We start from the raw sequence: 17,925 nt of genomic DNA, 5'->3' as shown, positions 1-17,925 counted from the left end.
GAGGCGGTAACAAGGAAGTTAGACAAAGAACCAGCAGACAATTTATTTATATTTCCAGTAGGTCTTTGAAAAGGTGCCGCATAGGAGACTGCTAAATAAGTTGAGAGCCCATGGTGTTAAGGGTAAGATCCTGGCATGGATAGAAGATTGGCTGACTGGCAGAAGGCAGAGAGTGGGGATAAAGGGGTCTTTTCAAGATGGCAGGACCACAGCTTTTCACAATATACAGAAGGCAGAGAGTGGGGAGAAAGGGTGTTTTTCAGGATGGCAGCCGGTGACTTGTGGTGTGCCTCAGGTCTGTGCTGGAACCATAACTTTTTCCAATATACATTAACGATCTGGAAGCAGGAACTGAAGGCACTGTTGCTATGTTTGCAGATGATACAAGGATATGTGGAGGGACCGATAGTATTGAGGAAGCAAGGGGTCTGCAGAATGACTTGGCCAGGCTAGGAAAGTAGGCAAAAAAGTGGCAGATGGAATGTAATGTGTAGCAGTGTGAGGTTATGTACTTTGGAAGGAGGAATGATGACATAGACTATTTTCTAAATGGGGTGATATTTAGGAAATCAGAAGCATAAAGGGACTTGGGAATCCTTGTTCAAGATTCTCTTAAGGTTAACGTGCAGGTTCAGTTGGTAGTTACGAAGGCAAATGCAATGTCAGCATTCATGTCGAGAGGGCTAGAATACAAGAGCAGGGATGTACTTCTGAGGCTATATAACACTGATCAGACCCCATTTTGAGTATTGTGAGCAGTTTTGGGCCCCTTATCTAAGGAAGGATGTGCTGGCCTTGGAAAGGGTCCAGAGGAGGTTCGCAAGAATGATCCCTGGAATGAAGAGCTTGTCATATGAGGAACGGTTGAGGTCTCCAGGTATGTATTCGTTGGAGTTTAGTAGGATGAGGGAGGGGATCTTATTGAAACTTACAGCACTGCGAGGCCTGGATAGAGTGGATGAGGAGAGGATGTTTCCACCAGGAGGAATAACTAGAACCAGTGGGCACAATCTTAGATTAAAGGGACAATTCTATAAAACAGAGATGAGGGGAAATTTCTTCAGCCAGAGGGTGGTAAATCTGTGGAACTCTTTGCTCCAGAAGAGGCCAAATCACTGAGTCTTCAAGACAGAGATAGATAAGTTCTTGATAACAAGGGCATATGGGGTTATGCGTAGAAGAATGAGAAAAATATCAACCATGATTGAATGGCGGAGCAGACTCGATGGGCCGAGTGGCCTAATTCTGCTCCTGTGTCTTATGGTCTTTCTCTTTCAGATGCTCATTGGCCTGCTGTACATTTTAAATATTTTCTGTTTTTATTTTGGTATTATCTGTCATTTGTGTCAAATGTCTTACTTTTGTTTGTGCTTGCATTCAGCTGAGGCCATCTGAGCTGCCATAGCAGATGCCAAGAAATCCATTCCTTGTTCTTGAACTTTGGCTTATAGCAAATTCATTTCACTGAACGGCACACTGGCTTATGCCATTTTAGAGTCTGATGTACAGTACTGAAGACAAAACTGTCAGTACAGTACAAGATCATGACTGGAATAAAATTAATATTGTCTTTTCTGCCATGATAAATTGCTTAATCTTACCATTGTGCATTGATCCTGTTCTCTGTGAAATAACCACCATCTTTACCACTTGATGTTGATGCCTACGAAACAGCAGTGCCCCCCCCCCCCCCCCAACCAAAATTATTGCCCCAAAAAAGTGTTTCGTCATTCATCGTCTGCAGCAGTAGCTGCTGACAATCAACTACTGGGATTCTTGTTTTACACATGTTTATTAGATTTGTCTGAAGACAATTTGGTTGTGTACAATTTCAGACCTTATCCTCAATTAGCCTGATTTGGACAATGCATAGACTGAATGAGGTACTTCAGAGATTAACAATCTCCACTCAGACCTACTTTATCTTGAAAAGAGAATAGAGGCAAACAGATTTCCAAGGAAGGTGGGGTAGAATTAATACTCGGTTGAATTTGACGAGTTTGTAGAGATAAGATCAAAGTACTCATGAGCAAGTGGGAGATGGTAGGTTTAGCCAAAAGTCAGGAAGACTGTTGTATGTTGACATAGTGTATAACATATACAGCAAAATAATAAGCCGTTCAACCCATCCAGTATTCATGCTTCACCTAAATCTCTTCTCACTTCCATTGGGTTACAGCAGGGCTAAAATTACTTCATCACATGGCCTCTGCCCTCCCAAGCACCAACACTCCTGCTGTTGGTTTTTTTGACATGTATTACTTCCACACCAATTGGAAAGCAAACCGCTCTTGATTCTACATTCCCATCTACCCCCGTAACCGTCATTACCCAATTGGATCATCCCTGTAAGTCAGAGTCTTTTTCTTTCCCCATTCCTAGTTATTAGCTAATAAGCTAAAATATTCAAGGAAAATGGAAAACATTCTTTTTTCATGTCCTTATGATATCTGAGGTTGTTAGCAGCAGTACCCTGGAGATTTATCTTCAATGAATGGAGACTGCAGGAAAATGTTGTACAATTGGCAACCCGACTCCTGAATTGTGTTGCATATTCTGATGGGGTTTCTGCTTTTTATTAAGAGACTGTGTTGTATTATGACCGTAAAAGTTCCATGTGCATGCTATTTTCAAGGCAACTGCACGAAATAGTTTTCATGCTTTATATAGTGTGATAAAAAAAATTGACTAAGAATTTGGCCTCAACATGAGCAAAGTGTTCCCACCTCTCTCATGTAATTTGGGTGTACTACACTCATGAAACTTGAATGGGTAAAAGTATTCATTTGCCTATGTTTGGTGTCGCTTTCCTCATTATTTAGATGCATTTTAACTTCCATGAACAAAGCTGCCATCCTGCTACTTCACTCAGATGGTGCAACTTGAAGATTTCTTGTTCTGCGTCTAATTTTTATTCTATCACTTGCTCTCTTATGTATTCTTGAGAACTGAAAATTGCTTCCAAGCTATGTGCACGCTACATATTGGGCTATGGTTGGACAGATGACTGACCAATGTAGACCACAAATTTTAAATCAAGCAATTTTTATTCCTCTGTCTCCAGTTGCTCTCCCCTTGCAAATAGGGGTACAGTGGTGTAATGTTATTTTGCTAAACTAATAATCCAGAGGGCTAGATTAATTTATCTGTGAATTTAAAACTTCCAATCCCAGCATTGTAGTAATGAATTTAAATTCATTTTTAAAAATCTGCCGAAGTAACCATGAAATTGGAGTGTCATTAAAAACTTTGCCCATGGTGTCAGCAGTAGATTGGTGGAGGCATTCTTGCTTCTGAGCTGAGGCTATGGGTTCAGTTGACCCTCCATACACTTGAGCACAATTCAGACTGAAGCTGGTACCGAGAGAGTGCGGCATTGTTTGAGATGCTATCATTCGGATGAGATGTTGAACTGAGATAGTCTGGCGTCTCGGGTGAATGTAAAAGATCCAATGGCATGATTTAAAGAGGTGGTCTCTCCTGTCTCAGCCAATGCCACTGAAGTTGATCATGATCACAGATTTGTGAGACCTTGCTATGCACAAGCTGGCTGCCACAGAAACTACACTTCAAAAGTGTAAAATGCTTCAAGGTATCCCGAGTCCTTGAAAGGTGCTATGTAAATGTACATAAAAATGCGAGTTTTTCTAATCCAGTAACGTATGTCACTCCAGTCCCACGGCCAACGTAATTGGCTCTTAATTGTCATTTGTGAAAATGAAGCAAACCATATCAAAGTAAATGATGTTTTGTGCATCAATTAGTAACTAATCTGGGTGGGGTGAATCTATCTATTTGAACTCCATTATCTAAAATACAAAGACTTTGAGTTGGAAAAATAACATCTGATTTGATTGTATATGTTCAGAATTGTGTTATTTTGTTACAGGTGCTATTCAAGCATTGGCAAAGTTCAGGATGCCTTCTTATCATACAGGCATTCCATTGATAAATCAGAAGCGAGTGCTGATACATGGTGTTCAATAGGGTAAGAAATGGCAGATACTTAAAACTAGATGACAAGATAGAAACATGGAATGCTCCAGTAATTTTTGTTTGTCACCTCATCAGTTCTGCATCAGTTCAGTCCTGTTTGCCATTTGTTTACTGTCTTAGGGTGTTGTATCAGCAACAGAACCAGCCAATGGATGCTTTACAGGCCTATATCTGCGCTGTTCAGCTGGACCATGGACATGCTGCAGCCTGGATGGACCTGGGAACACTCTATGAATCCTGCAATCAACCTCAGGATGCAATTAAATGTTACATAAATGCAACTAGGAGCAAAAATTGTAGTAATACTTCTGCACTCACAGCAAGGATAAAGTACTTGCAGGTAAACTGGTTTGGGGTGTGGTATCCTAAATGCATATTATTCATTTTAAAATTAAATGGATTATTTCTAATGAATTTAAAGAATTTACATCATTGGATTAGGCAAAAAAAAAGCTTCTATATGGTTTGTTAAACCATATTTCACAGAATTAGAAAGATACTTCTAAAGCAACAATGTTTAGTTTAAACTGGTTAGTTAACCAGAAACCATGCAGACAGAATTCCAAGGAATATAATTTGAATGGGCAATTTAGGCACTGTAAGAAGTTAATTATAAGATTATGTCTTCTGCTTTAATTGTATTTTTGAAATAGAAGTTACCATTAAAAAAATTGTAATCAAATTAGCTTTATGCAGTACCACATAGCAGGTTATATGAATTACATTGTTAAAATCATGTTCGGCTTAAAACTTGAAGATCTGAAGAAAGCAGTTCAGTTGTTTTTCACTGCTTCAGGTCGAACTGGAAGGGAAAATTGCTGTATGTCCCATTATATATTTTTTTGCCAAAATTGCCTGCTATATGGTATCTTGAGTGCAAAGCTATTCTTTTCTTTAAGTCCTACCTGCCTACACAGTATTTCTACATAAGCCAATGCTGATGCAAGTGACATTGAATTCTTCTGATAAAGCTGCAGTATCTTTCTTTGTTTGACTTCATAATCTGAGGTACAAATATGCTTGGTGTAGAATTAGGCCAGAGGAAGCTTCCAAATTACATTCCTAGTCTGTGTTGAGATAATTGCTGACAACCAAGGTTTTAGTTGGAGATCTCAGGACCACCCAGGGTTTCGCACTGGATTGCAATTCTGTAACCTCTCCCAGAAATGTTGTGGATACCAAGTGACAATAAGATTGAGATTAGGTGTGGTGACCTCGGAGTGAATGGCATGCCAAACAACTTTTCAAGCTCGAAGAATAATAATCTGAAGAATAATAACTTTGCAACTCTGCTGAAGGGTTGCTGGCACTTGCAGAATCATGCCTCAGCACGATTTAGCACCTTCGGGAGGCAGGGAGAAGAAATTAAGGATGGGAAAGATTCATTATTTTATAGTTCATATTCTATGGTTTATGGGTCTCAGATATCCAACATGCATGCATTAACATGGTGCTACTTATCCTGTCAGCTGCTCAATCTTCACGCCTGGCAAGAATGATCTTGGACGTTATCGGTAAGGCTGTCAAGAAGTGCAGGTGGAAGAAATATCAGATGAGGCAGATACCAGTCGTCACCTAAACAATTCTGGGAGTGGGGGAGATCATTGCATAATAATGGGGAACAAAAATCCTGGCTGAGATTTTTGCCCATTTTCTCTTTCATTGAGGCAATTTGTAGAGTTTGTACTGTTGTCCTTTCTGAACTCGGCTAACTCAGCACAGACCAGAGGTTATACTTGGGGTCTTCTATCCTGTCTGGCACAGTAAAACACCAAGCAGTGCATTTACCCATGGAACTATCACATCATGTACTGATAGTGGTTTATTTTCCATAAAATGTAGCTTGCAATGTGGTTGACCCTACCGTTGCACCAAACAATTGGATTGATATCTTCAATGCAACTTCTTCTTTTTCTGCATGACACCTGTACCACATTATCTGCATAAGCACTAATATTAAACATTTTGCTTATTTTTAAGCAAATGGAATCATGAAGGTTTATAGCATGAAGGAAAGCTATTATACTCACTGCATCTAAGTAGTTGCCTTATCAGAGCAAAGCAAAATTAATACTACTGCCCTGTTTCTTCCCTGTGATCTTGTACCTTCAGATGCTTGTCTCCCCTTAAAAGATGTAATCTCTGTGTCAGCGCTGTCAAAGTATTTCATACTGCATAGCAATGTATAAAGAATTGTTTCCTAACTCCCACATTCTGTAACTATTTAACTTCCTAATTAGAGGAAATAGCCTTTCTTTGTTCAGTGTGATCTCCTTGGCTGTCTCTGCTCCACTGGAAACACCTCGAGTCTGTTTTATTGTAACAAGTTTTTTGTCCCTGTATTTGATCAATAATCAATATTATCAATAATCTATAAACAAATAGCAAAGTTATCATGCTGAGTTTAAACATTTGTTATAAATTATTACTATTAAAAGTAAAAAATTTATAAACTGTAAATTTAAACATTCCTGGAAAAAACACAACTTATAGGCAAGGGTGTCATGGTAGTGCAGTGGTTAGCACTGTTGCTTCACAGGGACCCCGGTGCGATTCCCAGCTTGGGCACTGTCTGTGCGGAGTCTGCATGTTCTCCCCTTGTCTGCGTGGGTTTCTTCCGGGTGCTCTGGTTTCCTCCCACAAGTCCCGAATGATGCGTTTGTTAGGTAAATTGGATATCTGAACTCTCCCTCAGTGTACCCAAACAGGAGCCTTAGTGTGATGACTGGTAGATTTTCACAGTAACTTCATTGCAGTGTTAATGTAAGCCTACTTGTGACACTAATAAGTATTATTATCAAGAAGTCCTTAGACGAAGCAAAGACAACATAATATTGCATTTCTGATATAGTTTCCTGGTTGTAAATTTAATTTTGGTCCTTATTGCGATAATTTATTTTCTCTTGCCATTTATATTAGTACTGTTTTTAATCCATATCCTGCTGCTGTACATTTTTCCAATTTCTCTTGGCCTTTCCCTCAGTGTTCTTTAATCTGAGTGCAGCACGGGTTATTGACTTGTTTGCAGTTGAGTCATTGTGATTTCCCTCTTGAGAATCATGAGTAGGATGAGAAAAAAATAGTAATGGGATTTTTACTTTTATCAGTGCTTGCTTGACTGTCCTTTTCTGTGGAGGTGGAAGTGCTTTAGATTCTTTTGAGCATTTGAATTAGTTTGCCGTTTACAAGAACTATGAAGTTTACTTTAAAATGCATGAGTCAACTAAAAGGAAACTGCAGCTTTTAAAGACTTTTATTGAGCATTTAGTTTAATTTTGAGTTTAAGTAGAATAGAAAAGGAGGAAATGGCAAAGATATTAATAACACCATCCATCCCTGGGAGATTTGATCACTATGGTGTAGCATATTACTGAGAGAAAATTGTTACATTTAAATTCAAAATCATATATTTGTATAAAATATATTGTATAAAAGTTAACATACGTTTTTGTTCTGATTTTGCTGATTTTTTTCACCGCACACAATGCAAAATTAACAAATTAAAATCTGGGCAAGTTGCTTAAATTTCACACAGATGTGTTTTATCACAAGTTTAACTGAAATTTTAGTGTGATCATAAAGCCACAAGTGTTACATGATTGTTGAGCAATTAGGTGGTTTGTATGACTGATCAGTTAGCTTTCATTTACATAATCGCATCACATACTTTTTACAGGCCCAGTTGTGCAACCTTCCACAAGGTAGCCTACAAAGTAAAACCAAAATGCTTCCCAGTATTGAGGAGGCATGGAGCCTACCAATCCCAGCAGAACTTACCTCCAGGCAGGGTGCCATGAATTCAGCTCAGCAGGTGAAAATTATTTGTACCTCAATTGTACTTAAGCATTTTAGCTTTATAGTTTTAAAGGTACTTTTTAGTGGCTAATACATTTGCACGCACACATACACACACGCACAAAACAGTAACTGCAAAACCTCAGCAGTGGTAGGATTTGAAGAAATATGTTCTTGGGATTACAATTATTTGGGACTGTGAGATTACCAAAATATTTTTAAAGGTCCTAGAGCTGTTGAGATCAAAATTGGTGATTTCTCAAGCTGTTGGAAAGTAATTGTTGAACCATCCAATTGTATGCAATACTTTGCACTATTCATACATAAAGCTGTATTTATAGATAACTACAATAACTATTGCCCAGAACTGCTCAGATTTGTTTTCCTTGGTACTCGACTCTGTCAAAAATGGAAATAAAAAATTAGTCTAAACAACACTTAAGTCATTATTCAGCTGGTGAAAATATATTCTGTGATTACTACTGCACAACAACGGGGAATCAAAAGCAAAAAGAAAAGCTATCTTGAAAGTACTTTGAAATGTTACCTAAAGATTTTATTTCCAATGCTCTTCTTTTGTGTGTAGGCTTGTAAACCTCACCATCACAGTAATGAACCATTAGTAGGCCTCAGTCAGCAGCCACAGCAATCCTTACCACTACACATGGTTCCTTCTAACCAAGTAGATGACCTATCCAGTCCTGCTAAAAGGAAAAGGATGTCCAGCCCTACTAAGGTAGTAATTCCGGTTGGTTGGTTCTATTGTTGTCCTTTTGAGGACTGCAGGATGAGTTCAAATGAAAGGGGGACGGGAGGAAAATTGAGTTTGTTAAAGAAATGCTTCTCAAAAGTTTAAAATGACCTGTGATGACATGCATTTCATTTGTAATGCACTCTATTCAACATGGAATGTGCACTATGTTTTGTGGATGTTCTGTAATGGAGGACACGTATATCTTTTCAACATTTTAATGATGGCTCAGTATTCTTGATGAAATATACTGTGAATTTACAAAAAAGCGAATTGCCAAAATGGCTTCAATAATAACATGAGCTTGCATCCTCCAGTTAAGGCAGTTAATGTGGCAAGTGCATGACCTGTTGGTATAATGCACTCTAATGGATAACAACTTCCATTTTTATAGTGCCTTCAACATGCAATGTCGCAAGGCACTTCACAAAAACATAATCAGATATTGATTGCGAGCCAAAGGAAGAGAATTTCAAACAGTTATCTGAAATCTTGACCAAAGAATTAGGTTTTAAGGTAGCTTTCAGGGTTGAGAGAAGTTGAGGAAGATAGTTCTAGAGCTTGAGAACTGATAACTAAAGGCACAGCTGCTAGTGTTAGAACAGAGGAAATGGGACATTCATAGTAGGCCAGAATTGGCAGAACACAATTCTTGAAAGATTGTGAGCTGGAGGAAGTTGTAGAGACAGGATGCGCCACGGAATGATTTGAGCACAAGGATGAAAACTTTAAAATTATGACATTTGGGGACTGGAAGCCAATGTAGGTTCTCCCAACAGAGTGGTGATGACAGGGCAGAACTTGTGCTAGGACTTGGCAGTTGTTTATGGAGGATAGAGGTAGGGAAGCTGGTTGGAGAGCATTGGAATAGTTGAGTTGGGAGGTAACACAAACATGGATAAAGATTTCCATGTTTGATACTGTGGGCTAGGGCAATGGAGGAATCGGGCAGAGAGGCCTGAACGGATGGATTCTATCTGTGAGCTTCTTGTTTGTGGAGAAGGCAGGTGGAGGCGTGTAAAGAGTTAACTGGTAGTGAAGAAACTGGGATTATTTCACAGATGATCCTGGAATAGTGAGCAGAGGGGAATATGGCCTAATAATACTTTATATGGTTCAGCTAGGTTTGGGCTTAAGCCAGTTAGGCATTAAATGTTTGAATCTACACGTTTTGGACTTAAGGCCATGAATATGAGGTCTGTAGCAAGGGAATTAACCAGGAAGGGAAAGAGTAAGGTTTTAACTAGTAACAAGGGCTCCAGAAGAGGAAATTAGGGTGTGATTGAGCAGGTCGGTAGCTGTAGAAGTATCGTGACAAATAGAAGGCCAAAGTTGGGAATTAGTAAGTGACTTTTTTCAGTGATATGTTACCATGTAAAGTACCACGTGCTTTTTTTCTAATTAAGTCTACATGATGATGTATTCAACAATTTATGCAAAGTGGTCTTCAAACCTTTTGCAGGGTTCCAGAAATATATTATTGCAGGTGTATAGTTTAAAATTTCTGTTTAGGTACATTCCTATTTGCTCATCTATTTTCTGCATTTGACATTTACTGATGCTCTATTCCGAGATGGTACAGAAATGTTAATCAATTAAATTGGAAATAATAAGTTTTTCTGTTGAGGCAGTTCCAAGCTGTTCGTTCTTTTTTCTATCTTCAGCTAAATGCTCCAGATGTCTGGTCAGGTGGTCACACACCACACCATCCTGTACAACAGCAGGTTCCATCATGGTACCTGACTCCTCAAAAATTACAGGTATGTGATTTCATTATAATGTTTGGTTGTACACTAATTCTGATATATTTAGCACTATTTTCAGAAACTTAGATATAACATGCAGACCAGTGTGCAGTCTGGTCTGCCAGGACTGCTCAGCTCTAGATCTTATTACAGTCTTGGTGCAAGCATGGAAAAGAGTTGAATTCCAGAGCGACATGGCATCAAAGCAACGTCTGTCTACTAAAAAGTATGGTATTTAAGGTTTTACATTTTGACAAACAAGGCAACAAAATCACAAGAATGATACAGCACAGTGAGCAAATAAATGCTTAGCACATATGAATACAGAGGGGGATAGGAGAACAGCAATACAACTGGCTCGATCTAATCATTGGACATGGTGCCTCTATCAGCTCAACCAAGAACAAGGGAAAGGCCATTAAAACATGGCAAAATGGTGCATAGCTTCCCATTCTGCAAATGCTCGCAATTGTCATCTTTCATTCTCTCATCCCACAGTATAAATATTTCCCACTTTTAGCTTTGACAAAGCGTCATCTGGACTCGACGCTAACTCTTTTCTCTCCCCACAGATGCTGCCAGACCTGCTGAGATTTTCCAGCATTTTCTCTTTGGTTTCAGATTCCAGCATCCGCAATAATTTGCTTTTAACCACTTGGAGGAAGGCGCTTAAATTCACCCATCAAACCTTCCACCACTTGAGGGAAGGGTTCCAATAATATAGAGGCCTGGTAATGTCTCTCTCTTCAACAAATCAGTCTAGGGTTGACCAAACCTACCTTGCTGTGCACTGTCACTCAATTCCTCCTATTCTAAAACCTGTAAAGAAAAAAGAGCCCCAAAAAAAACACCGATCTCAAGGAAAAGCCAGAAGGAACCAGTCCTCCCCAGGATACATAATCTGCCTGGGCCATCGAAAGAGATGAGCAGGGATTCTTAAATTATAAAAAGAAAGCAAAATAAAACCTGATACGATTAGCTCTAACAGGGTGGCTATCCTCAATCTCAGTGAGCACTTACCTAACCTTGCCACCCAACTCCACACCAACTAAGCACCCAGCACCCTGCTGTGGTTCCACACCTCTTCATTATAAATTAAATAATGGGTGTCCAAAATGCACTCCTTCCCAAAATCACAAGAATTACAGCACATTTTTTAAAAATGGAGTAAAACTGTGCACAGACCACATTTCACATAAACTGCTCAATATGGCTTTTGCCAGAACAGGATAACAGGTGACTCACCCTCGTGCCCACATCTCGCATGCCCTTGCAGGAGAAAAGACAACAACAAATAATCAACAACATAATTACAAGGAAGTAACGTCCAGGATTATTGAAAAATGACAGGATAAATAACACCATTTATATTGTTCGAAAAAGGCCAAAGCCATGACAGGATCATCGAACACTCCTCAGAGCCCCTGAAGGATACCAATGAACAAAGCAAGTTCATGCCGCTATCCCAAGGCCGAAGCGATCCACAGCCTAGGTCCCGACCCCGACCAGGGGAGGACTTATCGCGATTTGGCCACCTCCAACCTCTTATGACGAGCCTGAATAGGATAATATAAGGCCAGTTGCCTTGGGGGGGGGGGGGGGGGGGGGGGGAGGAGCAGGGCTCGAAGACAAGATACACTGCTTCATCAAACCTGATATGCCCAGCCTCCAGATCAGGATCGCTAAAGCATGGCAACCAATTTTCAAACTCAATCGGGAAGCTTCATCAATAACCCTCCATAATGGCAGAAGTAGCATTTTCACTGATGATTACACTGTGCTGACCATTTGTGATACCTCAGATTCTCAAACAGCCTGTGTCCATATGCAGCAAGACCTGGAGAACATTCAGGCTGGGGTAACACAAGTGTCAGGCAATGATAATCTCTAACGAGTGAATCTAACCTTCTCTCCATGCAGTTTAATTGCATTACCAGCACTGAAGCCCCCATCAACATCCCTGAGGGTTGGAAGTGCAGGGGGAGATTCTGGGAGGTGGGGGGGAGCGGGTTCTATGTTAATAATGGATGGGGCGGGTCAGGCTCAGGGGGCATGATGATGGTGGTATGATGATGATGGATAAGAAGGATGGGGGGGTGGGGTGAGACCCCCAGTTAAGATCGTCAAGTGGAACTTGAGGGGTTAGGAGGTCCAGTCAAGAGGTCAAGGGTGCTTGCACATCTTAAAAGTTTGACGGTTGATGTAGTAATACTGCAGGAGACTCACTTGAGGGTGAAGGACCACGTGCGACTTAAAAAGGGGGGGGGGGGGGGGGCTGAACTTGGCACAGGAGCCAAGGTTCGACAGGTCATGGCCGCGCTTGCTGGCACTGTCGGGACGCAAAGGCGTTGGCTGTGCTAATGGTGGAAATGGCAGGGGTGGACCCTTGAAGGTTTCTGCACCCGACGGAGTGGGACTACTCATTTTTCTCGGCAGTGCATAAGGTATACTCGATTTTTTTGTGGTGGGGAAGGCTCTATTGGCTGGGATTAAGGGGTCGGAGTACTCGGCAATTGCAATATCAGATCATGCTCCGCATTGGTTGGATATGGTATTGAAGAAGAGGGTGGTACAGAGGCTGGGGTGGAAATTAGATGTGGGACTGTTGGGGGACCGAGGGCTCTGTGACAGAATTGAAAAGTAATCGTGGAATATGTAGGTTTCAACTACACGGGTGAGGTATCGAAGACGGTTGTCTGGGAGGCTCTAACGGTGGTGGTGAGGGGTGAGGTGATCTCGTTTAAGACGAAGGTGGACAAAGAGTAGAGGTTGGAGTGTCAGAGGGTAATAGATGAGATGCTGGAGGTAGCTAGGAGTTAATAATAATCGCTTATTGTCACAAGTAGGCTTCAATGAAGTTACTGTGAAAAGTCCCTAGTCGTCACATTCCGGCGCCTGTTCGGGGAGGCCGGTACGGGAATTAAACCCGCGCTGCTGGCCTGGTTCAGCTTTCCAAGCCAGCTGTTTAGCCCACTGTGCTAAACCAGCCCCTATTTAACCAGCCAATATTTAAGTTACGTACCATTTTTTAAAAAAGTTTTTCTATTCTTCCTATCAAAGTGAATAACCTATTTCCTTCATTACCTTCCATTTGGCAGCTTGTCCACTTATTTAACCTATCTGTATCCCTTTGCAGACAGTGATTCCTTCTCATAACTTAAGTTCCCATCCAGCTTTGTATCATCAGAAAACTTGAACACATTATGCTAGGTCCCTTTAACTAACTCATAAATATTGATCGTAAATGGCTGAAGCCCCAGCACTGATCATTGCAGCACTCCACTGGTGACACCCTGCCAACCTGAAAATGACCCATCTCTTCCGACTCTGTTTTCTGAACTTTAATTAGGCTTTTCTCCATGCCAATATATCCCATCTCCACTTAATTTGCCCATCAGCCTTTTGTATGGCACCTTATTTCATAGAATTTACAGTGCAGAAGGAGGCCATTCAGCCCATCGAGTCTGCACCGGCTCTTGGAAAGAGCACCCTACCCAAAGTCAACAACTCCACCCTATCCCCATAACCCAGTAACCCCACCCAACACTAAGGGCAATTTTGGACACTAAGGGCAATTTATCACGGCCAATCCACCTAACCGGCACATCTTTGGACTGTGGGAGGAAACCGGAGCACCCGGAGGAAACCCACGCACACACGGGGAGGACGTGCAGACTCCACACAGACAGTGACCCAAGCCGGGAATCGAACCTGGGACCCTGGAGCTGTGAAGCGATTGTGCTATCCAAAATGCTACCGTGCTGCCTTTTGACAATCCAAATATATTGCATCCACTAGTTGTACGTGTATCTAACCTGCTAGTTAAATCCTCAACAAATGCTAATAGATTTTCCAAACACAACTACCCTTTCATAAAACTGTGTTGACTCTACCTAACCATATTATGTTTTGTCTAGGTGACCTGTTAACACTTATTTAACAATGGATGATAGCATTTTCCTTTGACTATCAGGGTAACTGACAGTGGTTCCCTGTCTTCTCTCGGCCTCCTTTTCTTGATTAGCAGTGTTCTATATGCTACCTTCCAATCACTAGATTCAGAACCTTGGTATCTTCGAGAATTTCTTAATGGCTTGTAGATTGGTTGCGAATTATGAAATGTTGATTTACCTGCCTGCCATCGGTCATACATTGTCATGCCTTTTAATCTAATTTCCACTCTTCATTAACCAACTTACTCTTCAAACCTATTTAATTGGCTTCAAGTTCAATACTCTAGTTTCGAACTTATGCACATCACCCTCAAACTCAATGAAATTCATTATGCTGTGATCACTCTTTCCCAGAGGATCCCTTATCAATTTCTAATTAATACAGTCTCGTGATGCAAAATGAGTTCTAAAATAAATTCTTCCCTGATTTGATTGATGTATTCTTCTGGGAAACTGTCTCAAATGCATTACACAAGCTGCAAATTACTTTCGCCTATTTTCCTTGTCTAACATGTGTGAAGATTAACCCATGTTGTGTTTGTTACATTTCATAATTCTCAACTAACCTACAAAGCATTACAGAAAACTCCAAATTCCCTAGATTCTGGACAGTCACTGTGGATTGGAAAGTAGGACATGTAACATTATTATTCAAGAACAGAAGACAGGGAACAGCAGGTCTGTTGGCCTGACAGTCATAGGAAAATGCTATTTCTTGATAAATATTCTTGTCTAACACAGTTTTTGCTACTTGGGGGGCTTGTTAATCTTTCCCACCACCGTTTTTAATCCTTCTTATTTCTTACAATTGCCCGTATGATTCTATTTCCTGCTAACCTAAACCAAGATTCTTCCTAATTTCTGACCTTATATTATCCTGCATTTTCGTGACTGCTCCCTCTCCTCCATTTTGTCTGTCTTTTTAACTTTCAATATCCTGGAATATTTAGCTCCCAACCATGACCTCTGTGCACCTGGTTTCTGTAATAGCTGTTGAATCAAATCCATTTATCTGTATTTCAGCCATTGTTATGAATGTTTTATGCATACAGATAAAGCGCCTTTAATTTTAATATGTCACATCAAGGAAAAATGTTACTTGGAACTTTTTGTCCCTACCAAACTCGCTACACTGCCCCATGGCCTTGAATTTACTCTTCAGATTTGTAAGTTTCATTTCACTTGAGCCCCCTGCCCCGTTGTAATTTCAACAATCCTATGTACAATCCTAATTCTAAGATTTGCCATGACACTGATCTAGACCATTCAGTGGAGCCAATTCCAACAGAGCACCTCCTTCTTTCCGCAGTGCTGCGCATTATGAATTGAAACCCATGTCTCCACAACATTCTTTAAGCCACACATTAAATTAATTGTAGGTTAATTTGCATTTCCATTTAATATGTCCTGCACAAAAACTCAGGCCTCCCCTATTAGAAGATAAATTCTCTTCAGGTTAATTATGTCATGACATTCAAAGAAATCTTAAGGTGAAGCTACTTCAGATCATAGCTACATTGATAATGATTGCTCTGGCTTAAGAACAACGATTCAATTGAACATTTCCATGTCAGATTTCCAAATAAAAGTTAGGCATGGTCAACAAAAAAAACATTTGGGCAGAAGGAAAAATTATAGACATAACATTTGATCAGCATTCCCCAAGTGGTAAATTTTGTCTTTGACAGCTTACTATTGTTTTTCTCTGTTACGTAATTAGTAGAAATATTCTACTTCAATTTTAATTGTGTCTTAGCCTGGTACATTGGAGAAGTAATATCAAATTCGGAATACAAGATTACTTTAATGTGTTGGGCATGTGTGTTATTCTAATTATGCAAGAGTAAAGACCGCTGAGTAAGATGACTTGCATTATTGTGGTTAATGTGAATTTTATTCCTCCAGCAGAATTTTTCATCCAGCTTCAAAGTCCCACCTTCAGTTTTAATGCGAGAAATTAAGGAAATGTACAATCTCAATTAACATATACTTCAAAAATTGTCAGCTTTTAAATAAAAATTTAATCTCCTCTAATGGTAGCGTGTGAGTAATATAGACCAAGAAGGTCCCAGTCTTGATCCATTGCATTTAGATAGCCGAGAAGCATATGCACCTTTTTTGTGGCATGCCAGCTGCAGAGATGCTAGTAGTAAGTAGGTCATCTCTAATCAAAGCTACAGGTAGACTACAACATGAGTGGCACGGTGGTGCAGTAGTTAGCGCTGCTGCCTCAGAGACAGGGACCCGGGTTTGATTCCAGCCTTGGGTGACTGCGAAGTTTGCACTTTCTCTCCATGTCAGCGTGGGTTTCGTCCCACAGTCCAAAGATGTTCAGATTAGGTGGATTGGTCATGCTAAATTGCCCCCGAGGGTACAGTTGTAGGAATAGTGTGGGCGATTGGGCTTGGGTCGGGTCGTCTTTTGAAGGGTTGGTGCAGACTCAATGGGCTGAATTTTCTTCTGCACTGTAGGGATTCTATTCACTGATTGTAGAATAGAAACAGTTTTCCATCAATGCAAAACTACTGAAAATGCATCTCTTTGTTCATTTATCAGTCTCTCCTTCCCTATCCCACCCCACACCCCCACCACCACCAATCTCCACTTGCCCCACTCTTCTTCCACTTCCAGATTGTTTCTCTCTCTTTGCCTTCATCACTGTCTCTTTTTTTTCTCCCTTTGATAGTCTGAGGAGAGGTATTTGGGCACTAGCTGGTGAAAGCAGCAACAGTACTCTTTTAAAAAGTGAAGAGTTGTTGATCACAACGTATAAAAGGGGAATGTTGTAAAGAGATGTCAGTTTTGGAAAAACGTGCTGGATGAAACCGCTTATCTTCCAGAGGTATTGGAGGAATTTAAAAAAACATCAATGGCTTTTTACCAGGCTTCTCAGCAGGACTATATTGGATTGACGTCATTCTTGGCAGTGTTGCTCTCCTCCTCCAGTTAGGATTTAGCTCTTATATTTTGTGCTTTACTTACAACCTAGTGCCAATACAAGAAGAGGAAATTTTAAACTAGCATTAAGACCCATAATAAAGTAGCTTTTGGACCGTTATTGAGACATTTGGAGAGATAGAAATTAGCTCCAGCCCCTGCATCTGACTATATGATGAAAATGCAAAAATGAATAATTATTCAGAAGTGTATACTCCACAGAATGTACATACATGAAACAAAACAGAAAATATAGTTTTGCATCTTGGATTTGATTATTCCTGCTTAATTTTTGTAGTGATTTTAGAAATGCAATATAATACAAATTTTACAACTATCAGTAGTTCACTCAGGATTAGGTAACATAAGACTGAATATCTTTTTCGGTTATTCCAGTTTTTGGAGCAGTTACGTGCAAACAGAAAGAACCTGAATCAGCTTCAGCTTCAAATGCTGGAACAGCTTGAGGGACAGTTTGCCTTGATGCGACAGCACCAGCAGCAGGTAAGTGTTGGTGCCCTTCAGGAAAGGGATTACATAATTAATATGCATGGGGCTAACATATTAATGCTGCTAAGAAATCATGCTGAAATATTGATATACTAATAAAGCTACTCAGTTTGTCCAAAGTTATTCTAATGTTAACGTACAGCAAACAGTTTTTAATGAAGCTTGCTGTCTTTTTCTTCATTCTTTCTATTACACGTTTGTATTTTGTACTTATTTTTAATGTAAAAGCTGCTTACCT

General features: G+C 40.2%; 1 protein-coding gene across 2 annotated transcripts in view; it reads left to right on the top strand.

Moving 5' to 3' along the window:
- The window catches only part of kdm6a (lysine (K)-specific demethylase 6A), a 334,942-nt gene that overhangs the window by 232,744 nt on the left and 84,273 nt on the right, over positions 1–17,925 (top strand). The window contains exons 12-17 of one of the 2 annotated variants that reach the window (XM_038802080.1): positions 3,890–3,988; positions 4,117–4,336; positions 7,673–7,807; positions 8,378–8,527; positions 10,207–10,302; positions 17,574–17,681. In XM_038802080.1, coding sequence (XP_038658008.1) covers positions 3,890–3,988; positions 4,117–4,336; positions 7,673–7,807; positions 8,378–8,527; positions 10,207–10,302; positions 17,574–17,681 — 808 coding nt within the window. The remainder of the gene's footprint in view (positions 1–3,889; positions 3,989–4,116; positions 4,337–7,672; positions 7,808–8,377; positions 8,528–10,206; positions 10,303–17,573; positions 17,682–17,925) is intronic. The other variant, XM_038802081.1, reaches the window with a different exon arrangement.

The sequence above is a fragment of the Scyliorhinus canicula genome, chromosome 7, assembly GCF_902713615.1.
Source record: "Scyliorhinus canicula chromosome 7, sScyCan1.1, whole genome shotgun sequence".
NCBI lineage: Eukaryota > Metazoa > Chordata > Chondrichthyes > Carcharhiniformes > Scyliorhinidae > Scyliorhinus > Scyliorhinus canicula.
Note: the sequence above shows the minus strand (reverse complement) of the source record. Positions and strands in the feature narration are given on the sequence as shown.